Source organism: Corythoichthys intestinalis, chromosome 3, assembly GCF_030265065.1.
Source record: "Corythoichthys intestinalis isolate RoL2023-P3 chromosome 3, ASM3026506v1, whole genome shotgun sequence".
NCBI lineage: Eukaryota > Metazoa > Chordata > Actinopteri > Syngnathiformes > Syngnathidae > Corythoichthys > Corythoichthys intestinalis.
This window is the reverse complement of record NC_080397.1, coordinates 57680342-57703639: the sequence shown is the minus strand read 5'-3', so window position 1 is coordinate 57703639 and position 23298 is coordinate 57680342. Positions and strand designations below refer to the sequence as shown.

At 38.9% G+C, this 23298-nt stretch overlaps 1 protein-coding gene across 1 annotated transcript; it reads right to left on the bottom strand.

Annotated features, from left to right (window-relative positions):
- tchp (trichoplein, keratin filament binding) lies at positions 1-23022 on the bottom strand. Its single transcript, XM_057832750.1, has 12 exons — positions 22931-23022; positions 17368-17556; positions 13451-13649; positions 13306-13362; positions 9200-9379; positions 9014-9126; positions 8873-8939; positions 8568-8737; positions 5771-5852; positions 5502-5687; positions 278-397; positions 1-212 (listed from the first exon to the last, which is right to left on the bottom strand). Exons 2-12 carry the CDS (start codon positions 17550-17552, stop codon positions 180-182), a joined length of 1392 nt encoding a protein of 463 aa, XP_057688733.1. The 5' UTR covers positions 17553-17556; positions 22931-23022; the 3' UTR covers positions 1-179.
- Between the last annotated feature and the right edge of the window lie 276 nt (positions 23023-23298).

The window sequence follows — 23298 nt, the reverse complement described above, 5'->3', positions numbered from 1 at the left end:
TTTTCTAAATAAAATTAATTTATTCAAAACGTACACAGTGTTTGTTGTTTCATTGACGAGACAATTCAAAATGAAATGTATAAAATATACTTTTGAACCCATTTAAAATAACAGATGGCACACGGGCCTTGTTACGAGGCAATTCAAATAAGCGATAAAATTGTTGTGAATTCAGTTGCTCATGTCCATGCTACTCGAGGCCTGGCGTGTATCTGAATTGGAGAGAAAAAAAAAAGGTAACTCATTTGAGAGTTGTGGCCACAACTTGTTCACTTACCCTTGGCTGGAATGCTCTATTGACTATGCTCTGCTTTAGCAACGCCTCCTGGCTGAGCTGTGAATCCATCTCATCTTGTATTTCCTCTATTCTGCACTGTTCTTGGAGCTGCTCCTCTGCCTATAACACACACCAAGGGCGTAGGTTTGCATAAGGACGGTAGGGACATAACACTAGCAACTTTTCAGGATGCTCACATTGTCCCCGCTAACTTTTAAGCAACCTTTTGAGTTTGCCACCACCAAACTGGTGTTTTTTTCAGATGAATCTTCCATTGAATTACACCACAGTCGCCGCAAATATTGCAGGAGACCTACTGGAGCCTGCATACAGTGGGGAGAACAAGTATTTGATACACTGCCGATTTTGCTGGTTTTCCCACTTGCAAGCCATGTAGAGGTCTGTAATTTGTATCATAAGTTCTCTTCAACTGTGAGGAACGGAATCTAATACAAAAATCCAGAAAATCACATTGTATAATTTCTAAACAATAAATTTGTATTTAACTGCATGAAATAAGTATTTGATACATTACCAACTAGTAAATATTTCGGCTCTTAGTTCTTTTTTAAGAACCCCTCCTGTTCTTCACTCATTACCGGAAGTAACTGCACCTGTTTGAACTTCTTACCTGTATAAAAGACCCTGTTCACATGCTCAAACAAACAAACTCCAACCTCTCCACAATGGCCAAGACCAAAGAGCTGTGTAAGCACATCAGGGATAAAATAATAGACCTGCACAAGGCTGGGATGGGCTACAGGAAAATAAGCTAGCAGCTTGGTGAGAAGGTAACAACTGTTGGAGCGATTATTAGAAAATGGAAGAAGTTCAAGTTGACGGTCAGTCTGCCTCGTTCTGGGGCTCCATGCAAGATCTCACCTCGTGGGGCATCAGCCCAGAACTACACTGCAGGACCTGGTCAATGACCTGAAGAGAGCTGGAACCACAGTCTCGAAGAAAACCATCGGAAACACATTACGCCATCATGGATTAAAATCCTACAGCGCACGCAAGGTCCCGCTGCTGAAGCCAGTGCATGTCCAGACACGTCTGAAGTTTGCCAATGACCATCTGGATGATCCAGAGGAGCAATGGGAGAAGGTCATGTGGTCGGATGAGACCAAAATTGAACTTTTTGGTCTAAACTCGGCTCGTCGTGTTTGGAGGGAAAATAGGGATAAGTACAACCCAAAGAACACCATCCAAACCGTGAAACATGGAGGAGGAAAAATCATTTTTTGGGGGCTGCTTCTCTGCCAAGGGTACAGGACGACTGCACCGTATTGAGGGGAGGATGGATGGGGCTATGTATCGCCAGATCTTGGCTGACAACCTCCTTCCTTCAGTGAGAGCCCTGAACCCTTGGGGCTGGGTTTTCCAGCATGACAACGACCCAAAGCACACAGCCGAGGCAACTAAAGAGTGGCTCCGTAAGAAGCATCTTAAGGTCCTGGAGTGGCCTAGCCAGTCACCAGATCTGAACCCGATAGAAAATCTATGAAGGGAGCTGAAAATCCGTGTTGCCCGACAGCAGCCCCGAAACCTGAAGGCTCTGGAAAAGATCTGCATGGAGGAGTGGGCCAAAATCCCTGCTGCAGTGTGTGCAAACCTTGTCAAGGACTACAGGAAACATTTGGTATCTGTAATAGCAAACAAAGGTTTCTGTACCAAATATTAAGTTTGATTTTTGTGATGTATCAAATACTTGTTTCATGCAATTAAATGCAAATTTATTATTTAAAAATCATACACCATGATTTTCTGTTTTTTTTGTATTAGATTCCGTCCCTCACAGTTGAAGAAAACTTATGTAGAGGTCTGTAATTTGTATCATGCTTTGCAAGTCGGAAAACCAGCAAAATCGGCAGTGTATCAAATACTTGTTTTCCCCACTGTAGATCCGAGATTCACTCAAAAAAGTTTGGTGGTGGCAAAATCATGGTCTGGGGGTGTGCGAGAGACCTGCAGGGTGGAAGGCAACATACATAGTCTGAAATATCAACAAATCTTAGCTGCCTCTTACATTCCTAACCATAAAAAGGGACAAATTGTGCAGCAGGATGGTGCTCCATCGCATACTTCAATCAAGATCCTCCAGGACTTGCCAGCCCAGTCACCAGACATGAACATCATCGAGCATGTCTGGGGTAGGACGAAAGAGGAAGCATGGAAGACGAAACCCTAGAATGTTGATGAACTCTGGGAGGCATGCAAGACTGCTTTCTTTGATGTTTCTGATGACTTCATTAATAAATTGTATGAATCATTGCCAAACCACATGGATGCAGTCCTTCAAGCCCATGGAAGTCATACAAAATATTAAATTTGGATCTCACAGCACCACTACTTCATTCGCTTATGTTATGTAACATATTTTTGTATATGAAGAACATTTTTTGTTCAGTTTTCACACTACTTTCTGTAGGCAACAAAACGTTTGTCTTACCAAAATTTGACCTTTATGTCTTCATTAAATGATCAATCTTTTTTTCAGTGAAACAATTATACAGTGGGGCAAATAAGTATTTAGTCAAGTTCTCCCACTTGAAAAATATTATAGTGGCCTGTAATTGTCAACCTGGGTAAACCTCAACCATGAGACAGAATGTGGAAAAAAAACCCAGAAAATCACATTGTTTGATTTTTAAAGAATTGATTTCCATATCATGGTGGAAAATGAGTATTTGGTCAATACCAAAAGTTCATCTCAATACTTTGTTATGTACCCTTTGTTGGCAATAAGGGAGGCCAAACATTTTCTGTAACTCTTCACCAGCTTTTAACACACTGTTGCTGGTATTTTGGCCCATTCCTCCATGCAGATCTCCTCTAGTGCAGTGATGTTTTGGGGCTGTTGTTGGGCAACAGGGACTTTCAACTCCCTCCACAGATTTTCTATGGGGTTGAGATCTGGAGACTGGCTAGGCCACTCCAGGACCTTGAAATGCTTCTTATGAAGCCACTCCTTTGTTGCCCTGGTTGTGTGTTTGGAATCACTGTCATGCTGAAAGACCCAGCCATGTCTCATCTTCAATGCCCTTGCTGATGGAAGGAGATTTTCACTCAAAATCTCTCGATACATGGCCCCATTCATTCTTTCCTTTACACAGATCAGTCGTCCTGGTCCCTTTGCAGAAAAACAGCCCCAAAGCATGATGTTTCCACCCCTATGCTTCACAGTGGGTATGGTGCAATTCAGTATTCTTTTTCCTCCAAACAAGAGAACCTGTGTTTCTACCAAAAAGTTCTATTTTGGTTTCATCTGACCATAACACATTCTCCCAGTCTTCTTTTGGATCATCCAAATGCTCTCTAGCAAACCGCAGACGGGCCTGGACGTGTATTTTCTTCAGCAGGGGGACATGTCTGGCAGTGCAGGATTTGAGTCCCTGGCGGCGCATTGCGTTACTGATAGTAGCCTTTGTTACTGAGGTCCCAGCTCTCTGTAGGTCATTCACTAGGTCCCCCCGTGTGGTTCTGGGATTTTTGCTCACCGTTCTTGTTATCATTTTGACGCCACGGGGTGAGGAGGGAGTTGAAATTCCGTGTTCCCCAACGACAGCCCCAAAACATCACTGCTCTAGAGGAGATCTGCATGGAGGAATGGGCTAAAATACCAGCAACAGTGTGTGAAAAGCTTGTGAAGAGTTAACAAAGTATTGAGATGAACTTTTGGTATAGACCAAATACTTATTTTCTACCATGATTTGCAAATAAATTACCGTAAATTTCGGACTATTAAGCCGCTACTTTTTCCCCTCATTTGGAATCCTGTGGCTTATAGTCCAGGGCGGCTTAATTGTTGATTTATTTGGGTGAATAGGTAACGCTTTTTTTGACAGTGGCGTCATAAGACCGCCATAATTATGACATGATTCTATGTATCTATGTATCTATCTATCTATCATTACTAAATGCTTATAACAGATGTCATGAAGTGTCAGCTGGCAAATTATGTCACTAACTCCATTTATGTCCAGCTCAGATCTTTTACATCCATTCAAAAGTGAAATCATTTACCGGATGGCACTAAATTACATCTGTTATAAGCATTCATTAATGCTCATGACAGTGTCATGTCATAATTATGACAGTCTTATGGCGGCACTGTCAAAAAAGTATTACCAAATACCATAACTAGCAATTAATGAAACAACTGGAACAGTAACTGAGAAATAATTACCACAAAACATGAATTTTGATTTTTGTTTACATATGTAGCACTGCAATGCATGCATGGAGGCATGTTGGACAACAACAGTGTTGACAGCAGGTGGCAGCAGAGGTTGACTGTCTCCCCCAAGGGAGCAGTGATGGCCAAATGAAGCTTCTTGAAGCAATGAAGCCAATTGGTTCAAAGCTTCATGGTGGTTCATTTGGTCTTATAACAGTCATATGATGCTGCTGTCAAATTAAGTTTTACCAGTTAATATATTTTTTGTGTAAATATCCCATAATACATAATACAGGACTGCTGCGGCTTATAGTCCAGTGCGGCTTATCTATGAACAAATGCCGTTTTCATGCCAAATTTTGTGGGTGGCGGCTTATAGTCAGGTGCGCCTTATAGTGCGAAAATTAGGGTACTTAAAAATCAAACAATGTTATTTTCTGATTTTTTTCCCATTCGGTCTCTCATGGCTGAGGTTTACCCATGTTGACAATTACAGGCCTCTCTAATATTTTCAAGTGGGAGAACTTGCACAATTAGTGGTTGACTAAATACTTATTTGCCCCACTGTATGAGTACATTCAACATCATTTGGGAGGGTTTTAGCTTTCATATGAGCCATTTCTGAAACCAATTGAATAAATAAAAGTCAGGTTATTAGCAATTGTTTCTACAAAATGGATAAGTGACAAGACTTTTGTCAGGGACTGTACGCAATTCACGTAGGTCACCCTTGTTGACTTCAAAAGGTGACAGATTTTCATGCCTGAATGTAGCCCTGACCCCCGTTCACCCAATCTGTTTGGTCTTATTAATGTCCCTTCCCCAGCAAAAAGTGTATATGTAGGTTATGCTGTTATATCGTCCCTACCAATATTGAGACCAAACCTACGCCCTTGGCACACACGATAACCATATTGCACACATATGCAGGTAAATAATGTTATGTACTTGTACACAATCACTAAAAGCTTCTTCATTGATTCAATTGCCTCGTGAGGTCATTTTCTAACAATTAAAATTCAGCGATAGAACATCAGTCTCTTGCACCTGTTCTGCTTGACGGCGCTTCTCTCTCTCGCTCTCCTGGTGTTTGAGCTCCCTCTCCTGGCGTCTGAGCTCATTCGCCTTCTCCAGCTCCTGGATCAATTCATCTCGTTTCCTCAGGGATTCCATTTGAGCTTCGCGATTTTTCTGCATTTTCACCTCCATCTGCTTCCGTCTTCCGGAGAGCACCTTTACAGAAGATTGCTCTTTTAGTACTTGGTGTATGTTTCGGAAATGCTCTGCCATGTTTGCTTATTAAAAAGCAAGCGTACCTGATGCATGAGTAGTTCTCTGGCTTTTCTCTCATGCTCCCAAGTTGCTTCTCGTTTCTCCCACACCCGTTGAGCTTCCTCCCTGAAGTGAAAAGCGTATTTTAGTGCTGCAACGATAAATCGATTAACTCGAGTAATTTGATTAGAAAAAAGCTTCGAATATAATTTTCGAAGATTTGTTTAATTAAGTAGCGTTGTCATGCATTTACAGTGCCCTCCATAATTATTGGCACCCCTGAAAAAGATGTGTTTTTTAGCTTCTAATATTTTTGTTTAAACTCAAATAATATGGGACCTTAATGGGGAAAAAAGAGAAAAATCCAACCTTCAATACAAGTGCATTCATTTAGTGGGGAAAAAATCCCACATAAAGAAAAAATTATTTTACATCAAATAATCTGTGTCACAATTATTAGCACCCCTGCTGTTAATACTTTGTATAACCCCCTTTTGCCAACAAAACAATGTCTGGGGACTGAGATGGCCATGGGAGGAGCTTGATTTTGTGTCTGGTGAACCATTTCTGTGTAGATTTGACCATATGTTTAGAGTCATTGTCTTGCTGAAAGACCCAGTGACGACCCATCTTCGGCTTTCGGGCAGAGGGCAACAGATCTCATCTCATCTGACCGAAGCCTGGGACCGTGTGTATTTTTGTGTGAGACCAAGGTTGAGCTTTTTGGCATCAAACACTCTAAGTGGGTCTGGCATGCCACGAAAGATGCGCGTGCTGAAAAGCACCTCATACCCACTGTGAAGTATGGGGGTGGGTCAGTGATGCTGTTTCGCTTCCAAAGGCCCTGGGAACCTTGTTAGGGTGCCTGGCATCATGAATGCTTTGAAATACCAGGACATTTTAAATCAAAATCTGTTGCCCTCTGCCCGAAAGCTGAAGATGGGTCGTCACTGGGTCTTTCAGCAAGACAATGACCCTAAACATATGGCCAAATCTACACAGAAATGGTTCACCAGACACAAAATCAAGCTCCTCCCATGGCCATCTCAGTCCCCAGACCTTGTTTTGTTGGCAAAAGGAGGTTGTACAAAGTATTAACACCAGGGGGGCTAAAACAAATTTTATTCAAACGAAAACATTAAGAGGGGTTTTAATATAAAATTTCTATAACTTGTACTAACATTTATGTTTTAAGAACTACAAGTCTTTCTATCCATGGATCGCTTTAAGAGAATGTAAATAATGTTAATGCCATATTGCTGATTTCTTGTTATAATAAACAAATACAGTACTTATGTACCGTACGTTGAATGTATATATCCGTCTTGTGTCTTATCTTTCCATTCCAACAATAATTTACAGAAAAATATGGCATATTTTATAGATGGTTTGAATTGCGATTAATTAATTTTGAAGCTGTAATTAACTCGATTAAAATTTTTAATCGTTTGACAGCCCTAAAAATATTACATTTGGATCTCACAGCACCACTACTTAATTCGCTTATGTTATGTAACATATTTTTGTATTTGAAGTACATTTTTTGTTCAATTTTCACACTACTTTCTGTAGGCGACAAAACTTTTGTCTTGCCAAAATTTGACCTTTATGTCTTCATTAAGTGATAAATCTTTTTTTCAGTGAAAAAATATATTTTTGTACATTTATCATTTGGGAGGGTTTCAGCTTTCATATGAGCCATTTCTGAAACCAATTGAATTTACCGTATTTTTCGGACTACAAGTCGCTCCTGAGTATAAGTCGATCCAGCCATAAAATGCCAAATGAAGAGGAAAAAAAACATATACAAGTCGCACCGGAGTATAAGTCGATTTTTTGGGGGAAATTTACTTGATAAAATCCAACACATAGAACAGACATGTCATCTTGAAAGGCAATTTAATATAAAAATACAATAGAGAACAACATGCTAAATAAATGTACAGTGTACAGTGTATGACCAACGAAATGTGAATATACTGTCCTACGTTACGGTTCGGTCCTGGCTATACAGCAAACTCCCAAAAGACAATGCTGGACGTCCGTATAATTTGCTGAATCAATTTGATCCTCGATAGAAAACAGGTTCGCATCAACGTAAATAAATGATAATTAGGTACTATTAGTAATAAGTAACAGGTTAGCATGCGTTCGCTATCATTAGCACATCGTTCAAACAACCACACAACTGGCTCTAAGTGTCCGATCGCGGGTGGAAAACACACAACAACAACAGAAAAGATGATACACGCAGGCGTTGCCTCTGTAGAGATGATTTAAAAGCATAAACAATGAAAGTAGGTTCGCATCCGTCTATTCTCTCTAGCTAACTCGCCCACTCACTCAGAGCTACGTAGCTGTCCGTCTTCTTCTGGCGTGTCACGTAAATAAGTGCGAGTGTGCCCTCACGTGGGCGTGAAAGCGCCACAAACTAAATGCATCCATTTCAAGATAAAAAAAGTCAATAATACAATTGAACATACACTGCCAAAGGCAGAACGCGAACGTGGCCATAGCTATAAAGAGTTATTCAGATAACTATAGCATAAGAACATGCTAACAACTTTACATAAACCATCAGTGTCACTGCAAAACACCAAAATAACATGTGAAATTATATCATAATGTGTTAATAATTCCACACATAAGTCGCTCCTGAGTATAAGTCGCACCCCCAGCCAAAATATGAAAAAAAAACGCGACTTATAGTCCGAAAAATACGGTAATTAAAAGTCAGGTTATTAGCAATTGTTTCTACAAAATGGATACACGACAAGACTTTTGTCAGGGACTGTAGTAATGGCATATTTAGTCAGAGCTCATTTTGCAGCTGATGCTCACCTGTGCAGGAGGTCAAACTCAGCCTCCCTCTCTCTCTCAAGCTGAAGCTGCTCTTCAATCACCTGCTTCATCCAGGCAGCATCAGCAAAGATTCTTTCTCTTCGTGTTCCCTCTATCCTCACATCTTGCTCTCCTTTCAGCAAGGTTGACAGGATCTTGAAGTCGGAGTCCTAGATGATATAAGACATAACACTTTTTTAAAAACCGAATTGCAGCTTTTATCATTGTTATTTTTTTACAAACACATGTGCCAAAATTGAAATCTATGTGTTTACTGTTTTGTTCGTGAGAAATTCACAACTCACCAGTTCTTCCTGCACCTGCTGAGCTCTACTCCTAAGCTGGGCTCGGTATTGTCGGGTGAGGAAACGCCTAATTGGAGAAATATTAAATGATCTCAGTCTACCAGAAATCTGAATGCTTCAATCCTTAATAGCTTTCCTTACCGCATTTGAGCCATCTTGTGCCTTTCTTCAAATTTTTTTCTCTCCAACTCCAACTTGTCAAGCTCCCAAAGCTTGATCTGTAAAGTTTCTTCATCCGCCTTTAGACGAGTCGCCTTGGCCAGAGAAACAGTATTTTAACATGAACTGTTTGCCATTTTCCTCCACTACATGTCGATTTTGGAGTACCTCCTCTTCCATCCGTTTCAGTTCCTCCATTTTCTTCTGAAGAAGTTCTTCTCTCTTACGCTCTTCAAAATCCTCATTCTCCACTGAGTGCTCCATCTTCTCAAGGTCTTCCTTTGGGGTCATCTCACGTTCGTTTTCTACTGGCAACTGGTTGACATTCTCTGGGGATCTCGTCTCAACCTGCGAACAATATTTCTACAAATAAATATGACTATCTCAATTCACGCAACATCTTAATGCCTTCTATACGTTACACTCATTCCCTTCGAATCATACCAACAATTTGAGTTTCTGTTGAATGAAAGGCAAAAAAAAATTGGGCGGAAAATACTCAGGTAATTTGATGTTCTGCTCTGAGACCCCCAATTTGGCCAAATTTCAAAATTGTCCTATATGCATGTGTGATACATCATTGGAAAGCTTAAAATCTCTATTTTCTTGGGGAAGAAAAATTTTGAACAGGAGGGCATCTAAAAAGAAAATTTAAAAAAATTTGAACAGCAAAACCCAAACTGGAGGTGAGAGCATGCGAAAGCATAATTAAAGATGCCATGATTTTAATGAGATATTATCGCGTATAGGGCTGCAGCTATCGAATATTTTAATAATCGACTGAAAATTCTATCGATTAATCGAGTAATCGGATAAAACAAATATATTTTTAGGTGAAGAGCAATTATAAATATATATGAGAAAACAAGACATTTCATCTAATCTTGAACCATTTTCAGTCAATCAATGTCTTTATTTTCGATGTATATTGTTGAAAACAGCCAACAATTGCATCTCAGATGTAAGTAGAATTAAAAAAAAAAAAAGACTAATTCACTGCTTTCACTCAAAAAACTTTTAGAGCTTATAAAAAAAAAAATATATATATATATATATATCTTACCTAAAAATGCCGTTACACTTGATAACACACATCACTTAAATGTTTTAAGGATTTTTTCCCACGTGTTTCAATTGAATTTCTCTTTGTGTCAAGCCATTTTTAAGTTGTAGTTAAGTTTTAAGTTAGTCTAAACTGTAAGTCCTGATAGGATTTTGAGTTTTTGCAGTGTTCATAATAAATGTATGATACAGGCTGTATTGGAGCACATTAGGGACCAGTGCTACTTGGTGTTTTATCCAGCAATGACTACTGAGCTAAAATTGATAGTTAGCATGATTAAGTTTTTATTTTACACCCTCATCACTCCACAATGCTATGTTATGTTAAAGCCTGTATGTAAGATACGTTAGCCACGCATCGACAGTGGTCATAATTAATTGAAACCTAGCCCTCCGCAGGGCTAACGTTACGTGAGCTAGTAGCGACAGTAACGTTAATCTTATTTATTAGCGCTTAGCGCTCTTTATTAGCGCTTAGCGCTCTACTGCTTTAAGATGGCAGCTGCTTACTAACGCTGTCCAGACGCGGCCGAGTCTGTCATTTCGCATCTAGTTCAACATACATGTGATCTCCATGAGACGCATCAGACTCTACCTGTACCAACGTAGCATCATGCGGGCTAGTATTTAGCAATGTCGGCGTCGTTTGTGGCGGCTGTCGGCTGCAGCAAAAAATTTTTTCCCTTCTTCCTCTCCGCACATGACAGCGCGTTGTCCCGCATTAAAAGTAGTCCGAGCAAAACGTGATGCTTAGAGCTGTCAAAATAAACGATTACTCGAGGTGAATAAAATTACTCGGATCAGTTTTTAAACTCGAGCTACCCGAGTTGCTCGAGTACTCGTTTCAGCTCTAATCGCGTATTTGCTGTACCTTGTTTAGATCCCAAAACTCCATGTAGCATGTATCATCAAGTGTCAAGACACAGATGTGAATGGCCACTAGTGCTGCAACAATTAATCGATTAACTCGAGTATTCGATTAGAAAAAAAGATTCGAATTAAATTTTGCTGCTTCGAGTATTTTTTTAATTAAAGTGGCGTTGTGATGGTTTGTTTTGAAAGTGTTTGCATTTAGCTTTATTGATTTGGGCGAATACACGGCCCTCTAGTCTACCTCATTTCACATGGCTGAATCCATCTGCTCCCTGTTCATACCAACATAAGCTAGGTTTTTGTTTCAACTAATGTTTTTTTTCCCCAATGCATTTGTAATTTAGTTTATAGGTATATTTAGCCATTTTTTGTGGGCATATGTGCATGAACCATTTGTTAAGAGCATTGTTAAAAAAAAAAAAAAAAAAAAACATAGACTTCTATAGCATTTAAGCTAGCGGACTTTTGTTATGCAAGTTAGCCAACTGTTCTTTTGTTGTACATTAGTGCTGCAACGATAAATAGATTAACTCAAGTATTCGATTAGAAAAAAATATTCGGACTAAATTTTGTTGCTTCGAGTATTCGTTTAATTAAAGTGGCATTGTAATGGTTTATTTTGAAAGTGTTTGCATTTAGTTTTATTGATGAGGGTGGATACACTGCCCTCTGGTCTGCCTTTTGTCACATGGCTAAATCCAACTGCTCCCTGTTAAGACCAACATAAGTTTTTGTTTGAGCTAATGTTTTTTTTTTTATGCATTCTTAATTTAGTTCATAGGTATATTTAGCTGTTTTTTTTTGTGGGAATATGTGTTGAACCACTTGTTAAGAGCCTTGTAAGAAAATAAAAAACTTAGCATTTTATAGCATTTAAGCTAGCAGACTTTTTCCATCTAACATAACCAATTTTTCTTTTGTTGTACACAGATCCTCATTTAAAAAAAAAAAGATCTCGTTTGAGGCTCAGGTATTTTAATTTTTCATGTTCCTTATCCGATTACTCGATTATTCGAACTAATCGACTACTAAAATATTCGATAGCTGCAGTCCTATTGTACATAGATCCTCACCTATTTTTTTTTTTTTTTTTTTAAATACCGTTTGAATCAGCTAAGATCAGCTCAGGTATTTTAATTTTTTATGTTCCTTGTCCAATTAATCGATTATTCGAACTAAATATTTCATCGATTAATCGACAACTAAAATAATCTATAGCTGCAGCCCAAATGGCCACAGACGGATTTTTGGGGGATTTTATGGGTGAAACATGGTAATATAGCAAAGGTCGCAATGCAGAAATCGCAGACATCAAGGAGTGGTCGAGATGTTCTTTTTTATATGTTTACCCTTTTAAACGTTTTTTTTTTTAGGGCTGTCAAACGATTAGAATTTTTAATCGAGTTAATCACAGCTTAAAAGTTAATCGTAATTAATCGCAATTCAAACCATTTGTAAAACATGCCATATTTTTCTGTAAATTATTGTTGGAATGGAAAGACAAGACGGATATATACATCCAACATACTGTACATAAGTACTGTATTTGTTAATTATAACAATAAATCAGCATTAACATTATTAACATTCTTTCTGTTCAAGTCTTTCTATCCGTGGATCCCTTTTAGTTCTTAAAAGATAAATGTTAGTACAAATTCTAGAAATTTTATATTAAAACCCCTCTTAATGTTTTCGTTTTAATAAAATTTGTAAAATTTTCAATCAAAAAATAAACTAGTAGCTCGCCACTGTTAATGTCAATAATTACACAATGCTCACGGTGCTGAAACCCATAAAATCAGTCACACCAAAGCGCCAGCAGAGGGAGACAAAAAACACAAGTAACAAATGGGCATGACACTGTGCTGTCATTTTAATCTGTTTGAGCGGGGCATGTGCGTTAATTGCGTGAAATATTTTAACGTGATTAATTAAAAAAACTAATTACCGCCCATAACGCGAGAATTTTGACAGCCCTAGTTTTTTTTACAATACAAAATTAGGTGAAGTATTGGTGCTTAAAGCCCAGATGTTCGTTTCTCATCCTCCCTCTCTGAGACAGGAGTTTCTTGTAGAAACACCACTTCAATTTTGTCCTTCCTCAGTTTGATTAATATTTTTGTTCTCTTGATTGGATTTATAAGACCATTCACATTATAAGTCACTATTCTTAACCACCTACATTTTTCATTTCGTAACTATAAAACATTATTATCCACCAAAGGAAGTTATACCATTGGTAACACCCCATAAAATGAAAGAAATGCAGCCAACATAGCCTTCACAAGACATCTATAACCATGTTAACGACTAGATTGTCCTTGAAATCAAAGTACTACCTGTTGCAATATGGGGTTGGTTCTCTTCCGGTGTTCCTTCAGAAGCTCCTGTGCTAGCTGCAATTACAAGACAATAACAAATTAAAAAAAAAGAAACCACACTGGTAGAAGTGGAAAAAAGCTTATAATAATCAACTAAATTTACCTTTTTTCTCCTCTCCCCTCTTAACAAATCCTGCTCTTCTGTTTTTTTCAACATTGCACCTCCCCGAGATTGCAGCTGCTTGAGCTCCATTTCATGTTGCTTTTGCTCCTCTTTAAGCATGTCCCTGAGTCGTATCCTGCGCTGTTCCAGATTGTCCATTTTCTCATCCTCCAGTTTCTGTTTACAATATGCTGACATACTGTCAAAGCAAAGACAGAAGTGGTTTGTTTCAGGCTCCTGTGTTTGCAAAATGTGTACTCTTATAAGATATTCTGTATGAAAATGATATCTGAGGGGACACCATAAATCAGTGGTCTCCAAACTATTCCACATAGAGCCGCAGTAGGTGCAGGATTTCACTCCAACAAAACAAGACCACACCTTTTCACCAATCTGGTGTTTTCTAAGTGTAATCAGTTGATAGCAGTCAGGTGCTGCTTGTTTTAGCACAAATCACATTGGTTAAAAGGTCTTGACTTGATCGGTATGAACAAAAACCAGGACCCACAGCGGCCCTCGAGGACCGGTTTGGAGACCCCTGCCATAAATCATCCATTTTCTACAGCTTTGTCATTCTTAATCCACATTCACTGCTATTGATGCAAATGGATGTCAAATTCATTGTGACTGGGAGGGCTGATTAAAAGCACCGTAATTTTCGGACTACAAGCCGCCACCAACCAAATTTGACACGAAAACGACATTTATTCATAGATAAGCCTCAGCTGTCCTCACTGTATTATGGGATATTTACAGCAAAATATATCAACCCGTAACACTTTATTTGACAGCGGCATCATACGAATGTCATAAGACCAAATGAACCACCATGAAGCTGTGAACCAATTGGCTGCAAAGCTTCATTGCTTCAAGAAGCTTCGTTTGTCCATCAATGGTCCCTTTGGGGAGGGGAGTCAACCTCTGATGCCACCTGCTGTCAACACTAGAGCTGGGAATCTTTGGGCACCTAACGATTCGATTACGATTCAGAGGCTCTGATTCGATTATAAAACGATTATTGATGCACCCCTATCCTTTTTTTTTTCTTCTTTTTTTTTAATGTTTTGTACATTAGTTCCAAAATTGTTCAAAAATACTCTCAGGCTAAACCAAACTACTATTTCAGTATCAAGTTATCATATAGCAGTAAACAAACCGTAAAGTTGTTAAAATTGCTCCCGTGATTCCATAATTTCCCTTTTGTCTACTTTTGACATGTGAAAGTTTTAAAACTATTTTAAAGATAGATTCAAGTCAATATTTTACCGATTTAGGAGTGTTTTAGATAAAAAGTTAATTAGGTTTGCTTGGAAGGTTCGCTACAAAAGCCTTGCAGGGAAGTGTACTGCTTTAAGATAGCGGCCGTTTACTAATGCTCGCATCTAGTTTTTAGTAGGTGTGCTGCTTACGCTTCCGAATCTATATTGCATCTAGTCCTATATAAATGATATCTACCTTAACATTATGTGGATGTACTTTGTAGCAGCTTTTCGGCAGCAGTCAGGTATGTTGTTGTGTTTTTTTATCTCGTGGCATGAGTTGAGCTAGAGCCGTGAGTTGAACATTGGCATTACCCGAGGGGCCGGGTAATGAGAAGCATGATGTCTAGCTACTCTCGTTCCGTTCCTCATTGACCGCGCGGCGCGCTGAGTGTGTTGTACTTCCGCTTTACTTGGCATATTTCAATAATCGGAATTTGGATGTTTGTGAATCGTTCTCGAATCTTCCACGGCCGAATCGCGAATAATCTAAGAATCGGAATTTTTGCACACCTCTAGTCAACACTGCTGTTGCCCAACATGCCTCCTAGCATGCATTGCCGCACTAGAGATGTAAATAATCAAAATTCATGTTCTGTGCTAATTATTTCTTCAGTTACTGATACAGTTGTTTCATTAATTGCTAGTTATTGTATTTGGTAACACTTTATTTGACAGTGGTGCCATAAGACAATCATAATTTTGACATGACACTGTCATGAGCATTAACACATGCTTATAACCAGGGGTGCACATAAGTGGTCCGCATGCGCGCATGCGTACTGGACGTAGACAAACGCGCTGTCCCTCAACGGCTTCCATACGCTTTTGCGTACCGATGGCTGACCACTGTATTTGCGGCGGACACGAGAAAATAACTTCTCAAAATGTCGAAGAGGCAGGCCACACTGACTAATTACTTCCGTGTTCCCCCACCCCCGTCATAAGACAGACAGACGACAGAGACGTCACCGGAGCTACCGAAAAAAAGGACTTTTGCTGAAAAGTGGCTACAGGAGGTACCATGGCTGGAAGCAAATGATGCTCGCACGGAAATGCGGTACAAAATGTGCCGTGAGAATCCCAATGTCGCCGATAAGAGCAGCGCATTTTATGTAGGGTCAAAGAATTTCAGCCATCCAAACTTTGAAAAGCACGAAAAAAAACAGAGCATGTGGCAATTAAGCAAACTATCGATGTCAAACAGGACCCCACTCGCCCTATGGACAAGTGGCGGAATAAAGGTAATGAACAGTGACATGCACTGACAAACATGTTTTTGCTCGCATTTTACAAAGCTAAATATGCACGTTCAATGAGGTCTTATGAGGAGGACATCCCACTTTTACAAAGGCTTGGAGTTAATGTGGGAGCCACATAATGCCCTTTATTTTGAATTGGTGCTTTTTATTTCTTTACATTTCACTTCAAAGTAATGGCAATTTTGTTGTGCCAGTTGATGTTAATCAAGCATTAATTGTTAATATAATTAATTAAAGTTAATTGGCTCTAAGTAAAGCTTGTCATAAATTTATCGCATCAGGCGGGTCGGCTCTCAAGCTCAATGAGGACCAAGTCACATCTCCAGGTCCTCCTCTGAGAACCTGGGCAAAAAAATTTTGTGCAACCCTGCTTATAACAGATGTCATTTAGTGTCATATGGCAAATGTAAAAGATCAGAGTTGGAAATAAATGAAGTTAGTGAGTGACATAATCACCCGGATGACACTTAATGACATCTGTCATAAGCATTCAGTAATGACCATGATAGTGTCATGTCATACCGCAATTTTCGTACTAAGAGGTGCACCTGTCTATAAGCCGCTTGCCACCAAATTTGGCACAAAAACGGCATTCGTTCATAGATAACCCATAAGACCAAATGAACCACCATGAAGCTTTGCAGCTAATTGGTTCAAAGCTTCATGGTGGTTCATTAGATCTTATGACAGCCGTGTCATATTACAGCTTTGAATCAATTAGCTGCAAAGCTTCGTTGCTTCAAGAAGCTTCATTTGATCATCACAGCTCCCTTGCGGAAGACAGTCAACCTCTGCTGCAACATGCCTCCTAGCATGCATTGCTGCGCTAGAGATGTAAATGGCAAAATTCATGTTCTGTGCTAATTTTTTTCTTCAGTTACCGTTCCAGTTGTTTCATTAATTGCTAGTTATTGTATTTGGTAACACTTTGACAGTGGCGCCATTAAAGACAATCATAATTATGACATGACACTGTCATGAGCATTAATGAATGATTATAACAGATGTCATTAAGTGTCACATGGCAAATTATCTCACTTTTTAATGAATGTAAAAGATCCAAGCGAGACATAAATGGAGTTAGTGACATAATTAGCCGGATGACACTTAATGACATCGGTCCCAAGCATTGCGTAATGACCGTGATAGTATTATGTCATGATTATGACAGTCTGATGACAGTCTTATGACATCACTGTCAAATAATGCGTTACCTATTAACCCAAATAAATCAACAAACAAACCGCACTGGGCTTTAAACCGCAGGATTCAAAATGAGGCAAAAAAGTAGCGACTTATAGTCCAAAATTACGGAACATTAAAAATGCGTGATACCCCTCCATTCTTTTCATTTCACACAAACATTGCCAGAAATCAAATTATGTGTGCTGCCTACCTCTGTTCGAAGGAGTGTCGGGAGGTCCATTCGTTGTAGAAATGATTGCGGACACACTCTTCCCTCAAGTACTTGGCATTGAGGGCCAACTGCTCCTGCCGCCGACATTGTAGCTCCTTCTTCCAGGCCAGCTGGACACTTAGCGGCTGCCGCCGATACGGCACAAATGTCGAGAGCCAAGCCATTGACCTGCGAAGACACACTGTAACTACTTTGCTGCTACTGACAGCAACAGACATCCAGTCCTCTTGAACTGGGAGTTAATTAGCACTGGCAGGCTGCTCCCCAGTTTTTATTGGTCCACAGCAAATTGTGAAAATATCATTAAATATTAGAGCTGGCAATCTTTGGGCACCTAACGATTCGATTATGATTCAGAGGCTCCGATTTGATTATAAAACGATTATTGATGCATGCCCCTCTTTTTTTTTTTTTTTTAATGTTTTGTACATTAGTTCCAAAATTGTTCAAAAATACTCTCAGGCTAAACCAAACTACTATTTCAGTATCAAGTTAACATATAGCAGTAAACAAATATACAAAAATAATACTAAATAAAAAACTCCAGTCCCCATTCTGTATCAGCAGCTTTAAACTACATTCAATTAATTTAATGTTGTGAATCAACCGTTAAAGATGTTAAAATTGCTCCCGTTATTCCATAATTTCCCTTTTGTCTACTTTCGACATGTGAAAGTTTTAAAACTATTTTAAAGACAGATTCAAGTCAATATTTTACCGATTTAGGAGTATTTTAGATAAAAAGTTAATTAGGTTTGCTTGGAAGGTTCGCTACAACAGCCTTGCAGGGAAGTGTACTGTTTTAAGATGGCGGCCGTTTACTAACGCCCGCATCTAGCTTTTTGTAGGTGTGCTGCTAATGCTACCGAATCTATAATGCATGTAGTCCTATATGAATGATATCTACCTTAACATTATGTGGATGTACTTTGTAGCAGCTTTTCGGCAGCAGTCAGGTATGTTGTTGTGTTTTTTTATCTCGTGGCATGAGTTGAGCTAAAGCCATGAGTTGAGCATTGGCATTACCCGAGGGGCCGGGTAATGAGAAGCATGATGTTTAGCTACTCTCGCTCCGTTCCTCATTGACCGCGCGGCGCGCTGAGTGTGTTGTACTTCTGCTTTACTTGGCATATTTCAATAATCGGAATTTGGATGTTTGTGAATCGTTCTCGAATCTTCCACGGCCGAATCGCAAATAATCTAAGAATTGGAAATTTTGCACACCTCTATTATATATGGCTGCAAACCTCGGACTTAAACTTTAGTTTTCTTAGATCAAGTCTGCTGGCTCTCATAAATACCTCTCTCAGTTCCGGTTCTGTCCCAGCTGCCTTCAAACAGACCCCTTCTCAAAAAAAACCCATCTCGACTCGTCTGTGCTGTCCAATTTTAGACCTGTCTCCCACTTGTCTTTCCTTTCCAAAGTAATAGAAAAAGGTTTTTATTCAATTGCAAACATTCTTAGAGAAACTCCACCCTTTACAAGTTCCAATCAGGCTTCAGGTCCAGACACAGCACTGAGTCAGCACTGTTAAAAGTGCATAACGACATTGCCCTTTCTGTGGATAGTGGAAACCCAGCTGTCCTTGTTTTACTAGACCTCACAGCAGCATTCGATACAGTTGACCATTGAAGGGAATAGTTACCTTTCTCGCACACACCATATAACTGTTTGCATTACTCCAAAACACGTAATATAATCAATCAGGGAATAGTATCATTTCTCATATTTACTGTAGGATTGTTTGTATTACTTTAACACACCTAATATAAAATAAATAGCACTTATAAAATAGTTTAATGAAAAGAAGCAGAATACAGGGCATAAAAGATACACAACGCCATCTTATCACAGAGGCCCAACGCGTCATGAGCAAGATGGACGCACCAACTCTTGCAATCAGTTCTACCGGGCACTCCGGGACAAACAGCAGGGCGCTCTGTCCTAAAACAAGTAGCATCGGTTGCCCAACCAGGATAACAAGATGATAGCGCAGGCGCCTTGGACGTCAAGACCTGCGTCGGTCCCAGCCACGAAGGATGACGCACGAACCTGACCTACCACAGAGGGATGATCCCAAGACAATACCCAGCCACGCCTTCGGCCCGGCCCACCCCACCGCAGCTTTCAAAAATAACTGAACATTTAGATAACATGCTGCTTGGGAACATTTCTATGTAGCCTTGTTTGCCGACCCTGAATCCAGCAGGGTCCCTCTGTCGTCTGTTTTGCCTTTTTTTTTTTGACCACTGTCAACGAATAAATTGTCAACCTGTTTTCGGTGAGCCTTCTTCAGACTTTTGGAACATGGAGTCAGTACAAAGGGTTAACACAGGAGGGGAACGCGTGGAATTTTGGCTCCTCCTGGCTCTTCATGGGTTATTTTGCAAGTTCCGATTTCAAAACTTAAACAGTCGGGAGACTGATCTTTTGTGGTTGCTGCCCCCAGGTTGTGGAATAGCCTTCCCCCTGAAACGAATCTGAGTCTTTTTAAGTCTCGGTTAAAAACACACCTTTTTAGACTCGCCTTTTCCCCAGATTAGGGGAGCCCGTTTTTATTTCATAAGGGTTTTTAATGTTTTCGGATTTGACCTGTTTTATTTGCTGTCTGATTTTTATCGCGATGCGCTGTTTTTGTTTCATTTCTTTTTTTCTTAATATCATTGTATAATACTTTCCTGCCTTTAATTTATCTTAAGACATGTTTGTCTTTGTTGTAAAGCACTTTGAGGGCCTTTAGGGTTTTGTAAAGGGCTATATAAATAAATTTGATTAATTGATTAAAGACGTGTAGGCTCTAATAAGCCACAATTGTTCTCATTTACTAAATTTTTTTAGAAACACATTAAATGTTGCCATTGTTTTAAAAATTTGTACTATTTAGTATGTTTTGACCTACAGAGGGAGCCATATTTTATGGATGCTCTGGGTGATGTTGTCACCGTCACTCGACGAATACTACCGGGTTACCGGCGAGATGTCCAAAACATGCGCTAACTGGTTAAAAGCAGCAAGTGTTTTTACAGAGACTTTTATTACCTTTTCATTGCCTCAAAATACTTTTTGCATGTGTTTCCTCCTCATACTTTTAAGCATTGCGTTTTCTTTTGGTAGCGTAAAGCAGATTGTTGATCTGTTGACCAAATTAGTCACATAGCATATTTAAACCATCCTTTTTTTAATATTACTATGTTTAAAATTTTTCTTAAGGCATTTTGAGTATGTTCTGTCTGTATGCATCAAAACAAAACAAGCTGAAAATTTGGGTGTCAAATTCACCACTTTTAGGACTTTTCGGCAGATTTTCGGCACATTTTGGCAGTTTTTTTCCCCCCTACTCTAATCTCGTCTCATCCCGTCTTTCCTGTCCATTTTGCTTTTGCTGCTCGTTTCGTGATGTATCGACAGTGCTGTCATGCTCATTAATGTTCCTCTTGGGTTCAAATTAAAAGGGTTGAACAGATGACATGTTTATGTCACTAGAGTCATACTCTGGAAGCTCAGCATTGTAACCATGGGACATCACCGCCCTGAACAAAATTACCTTGTTGCCTGGCATTGGCGGCCACTGATGGCTATAGAAGTGGGAGGGGTTCATTCACCACCACCCTCCCAGTTCAAATGGATTGGACATCTTCCACTGATATACTTACAGCAGAAGGATGAAGACAGCTTGTTTTTCTGTTTATTGCTTTATAGAATATCTCAATGATTTCCTGCCTAATGTATCGATAATTGCTGTATCGCCATATTGTGACATCATTGTAATCGGGAGCTTTGTATCGCAAATCGTATCGTGAGGTACCAAGAGGTTCACGCCCCTAGTGGAAATACAGTTCCATTTTTATTTTGAATACATTTATATAAATTAGGGCTGCAGCTATCGATTATATTAGTAGTCGATTCATCGATGAAGTAGTTAGTTCGAATAATCGTGTAATCGGATAAGGAACATAAAAAATTAAAATACCTGAGCAGGGCCTCAAACAGTATAAAAAAATAAATGAGGATCTACAGTATGTATAACAAAAGAATAATTGGCTAAAGTCCGCTAGCTTAAATGCTATAAAATGTTAACGTTTGTTTTTTAACAATGCTCCTAACAAATGGTTCAGACACGTATTCCCACAAAAAAAAAAAAAAAAAACACAGCCAAATATACCTACAAATGCATTTTAAAAAAACATTAGCTCAAACAAAAACTTAATGTCTGTTGGTCTGTAGGGAGCAGCTGGATTCAGCCACGTGAAATGAAGCAGACTATAGGGCAGCGTATCCAACCAAATCAATAAAACTAAATGCAAACATTTTCAAAACAAACCATTACAACGCCACTTTAACTAAACGAATACTCGAAGCAGCAAAATTTATTTCTAATCTTTTTTTATCGAGTTGAATTGGGCTATCTTGTGATTTACTTTAGGGGGGCTGCAGCTATTGATTATTTTAATAGTCGATTAACTAGTTAGTTCAAATAATCGAGTAATCGGATATTGAAAATGAAAAATTAAAATACCCTAGCTGAGCCTCAAACGGTATGAAAAATAAACAAATAAATAAGAATCTAGGTACAACAAAAGAACAATTGGCTAACCTGCATAGTAAAAGTCCGCTAGCTTAAATGCTATAAAGTACTAACTTTTTTTATTTATTTATGCAATGCTCTAAACAAATAGTTCAGACACATATTCCTACAAAAATTGGCTAAATATACCTTTAAACTAAATTACCATAGCATGAACAAAAACTTTATCCCAAACAAAAACTCAGCTTATGTCGGTCTTAACAGGGAGCAAATGGATTCAGCAATGTGAATGAGGCAGACTACAGGACAGTGTATCCACCTATATCAATAAAACTAAAGGCAAACACTTTCAAAACAAACCCTTACAACGCCACTTTAATTAAACGAATACTCGAAGCAGCAAAATTTAATTCGAATATTTTTTTCTAATTGAATACTTAATCGATTAATCATTGCAGCGCTGATTTGACTATTTGTTTTCACTGTCACTGGGCATTTTCTCTTTATTGTGCAAAGTTTGTTTCATTGGATGTAAATATATTGTATATTGCAATATTCTTATACCTATGGATTATTTTGTTGCTTGAAGCCCTTAACTCATTTACTCATTCATTCAGTTACAGACATCAGATTCATGTCAACTGAGAAGGCTGGCATTGAATGGTCACGTCAATGCCATTGACGGCGATAGACGTCCAATCGAATTTGAGTCTTTCCTTTGATTTTTTTTTTTTTTTTTTTTTTTAAAGCGGCCCTCGGAGAAAAATTTTGGAAACCTCTGTATTAGAGATTTATCGTCGTCCATCACTCACTGATTAAACAACAAAGTGACGTCAATTTTGTTTCGTTTGCAAACGCAGCTAAACAAAAAGCCGTTAGCGTCGTGCATATCCAACGAGGCATATCGAATACATGTTGTCATGAATATTTGAGCCTGAAAATTCGGCAAATACAGAAGTATTTAATATATATCCTGCTATTGGTAAACGCAACGACATTTAAAAAGGGCATTTTACCAGAGTCATTCGTTGTTACTGCCGTTCAAATGTACTAGCATTTCCTGGTTGGTCCCACACTACGGAAAGCCACAAACGACAAATAAAGAAACCCAACTCCAGGTGGCTCGATTTTGGCCATGCTATTAAAGCAAAAAAACAAAAATAAAATAAAAAACTGCTCCCCTAAAAAGATCATAGTACGGTTGAACTTACTATGATATCTTTATAAACTCAGTATCAAAAAAAATTTTGGGGGAGATTTAACAAATCTTTCTGTCATACAACAATAGATGTGATTAACCCTTAGGTCAAAAATGACCTGGTGAGGTTGTTTTCTTGAATTATCTTCGGAATGAAAAATTGTTATCAATTCATATTCCAGTAGT

Coding starts and splice junctions, on each gene's coding strand:
- tchp (XM_057832750.1), bottom strand. CDS start 17,552: ATGGCTTGGCTCTCGACATTTGTGCCGTATCGGCGGCAGCCGCTAAGT. Junction 8,940..9,013: donor CACAAGATGGCTCAAATGCG/GTAAGGAAAGCT, acceptor TTCTCCAATTAG/GCGTTTCCTCACCCGACAAT. Junction 213..277: donor ATAGAGCATTCCAGCCAAGG/GTAAGTGAACAA, acceptor TCTCCAATTCAG/ATACACGCCAGGCCTCGAGT.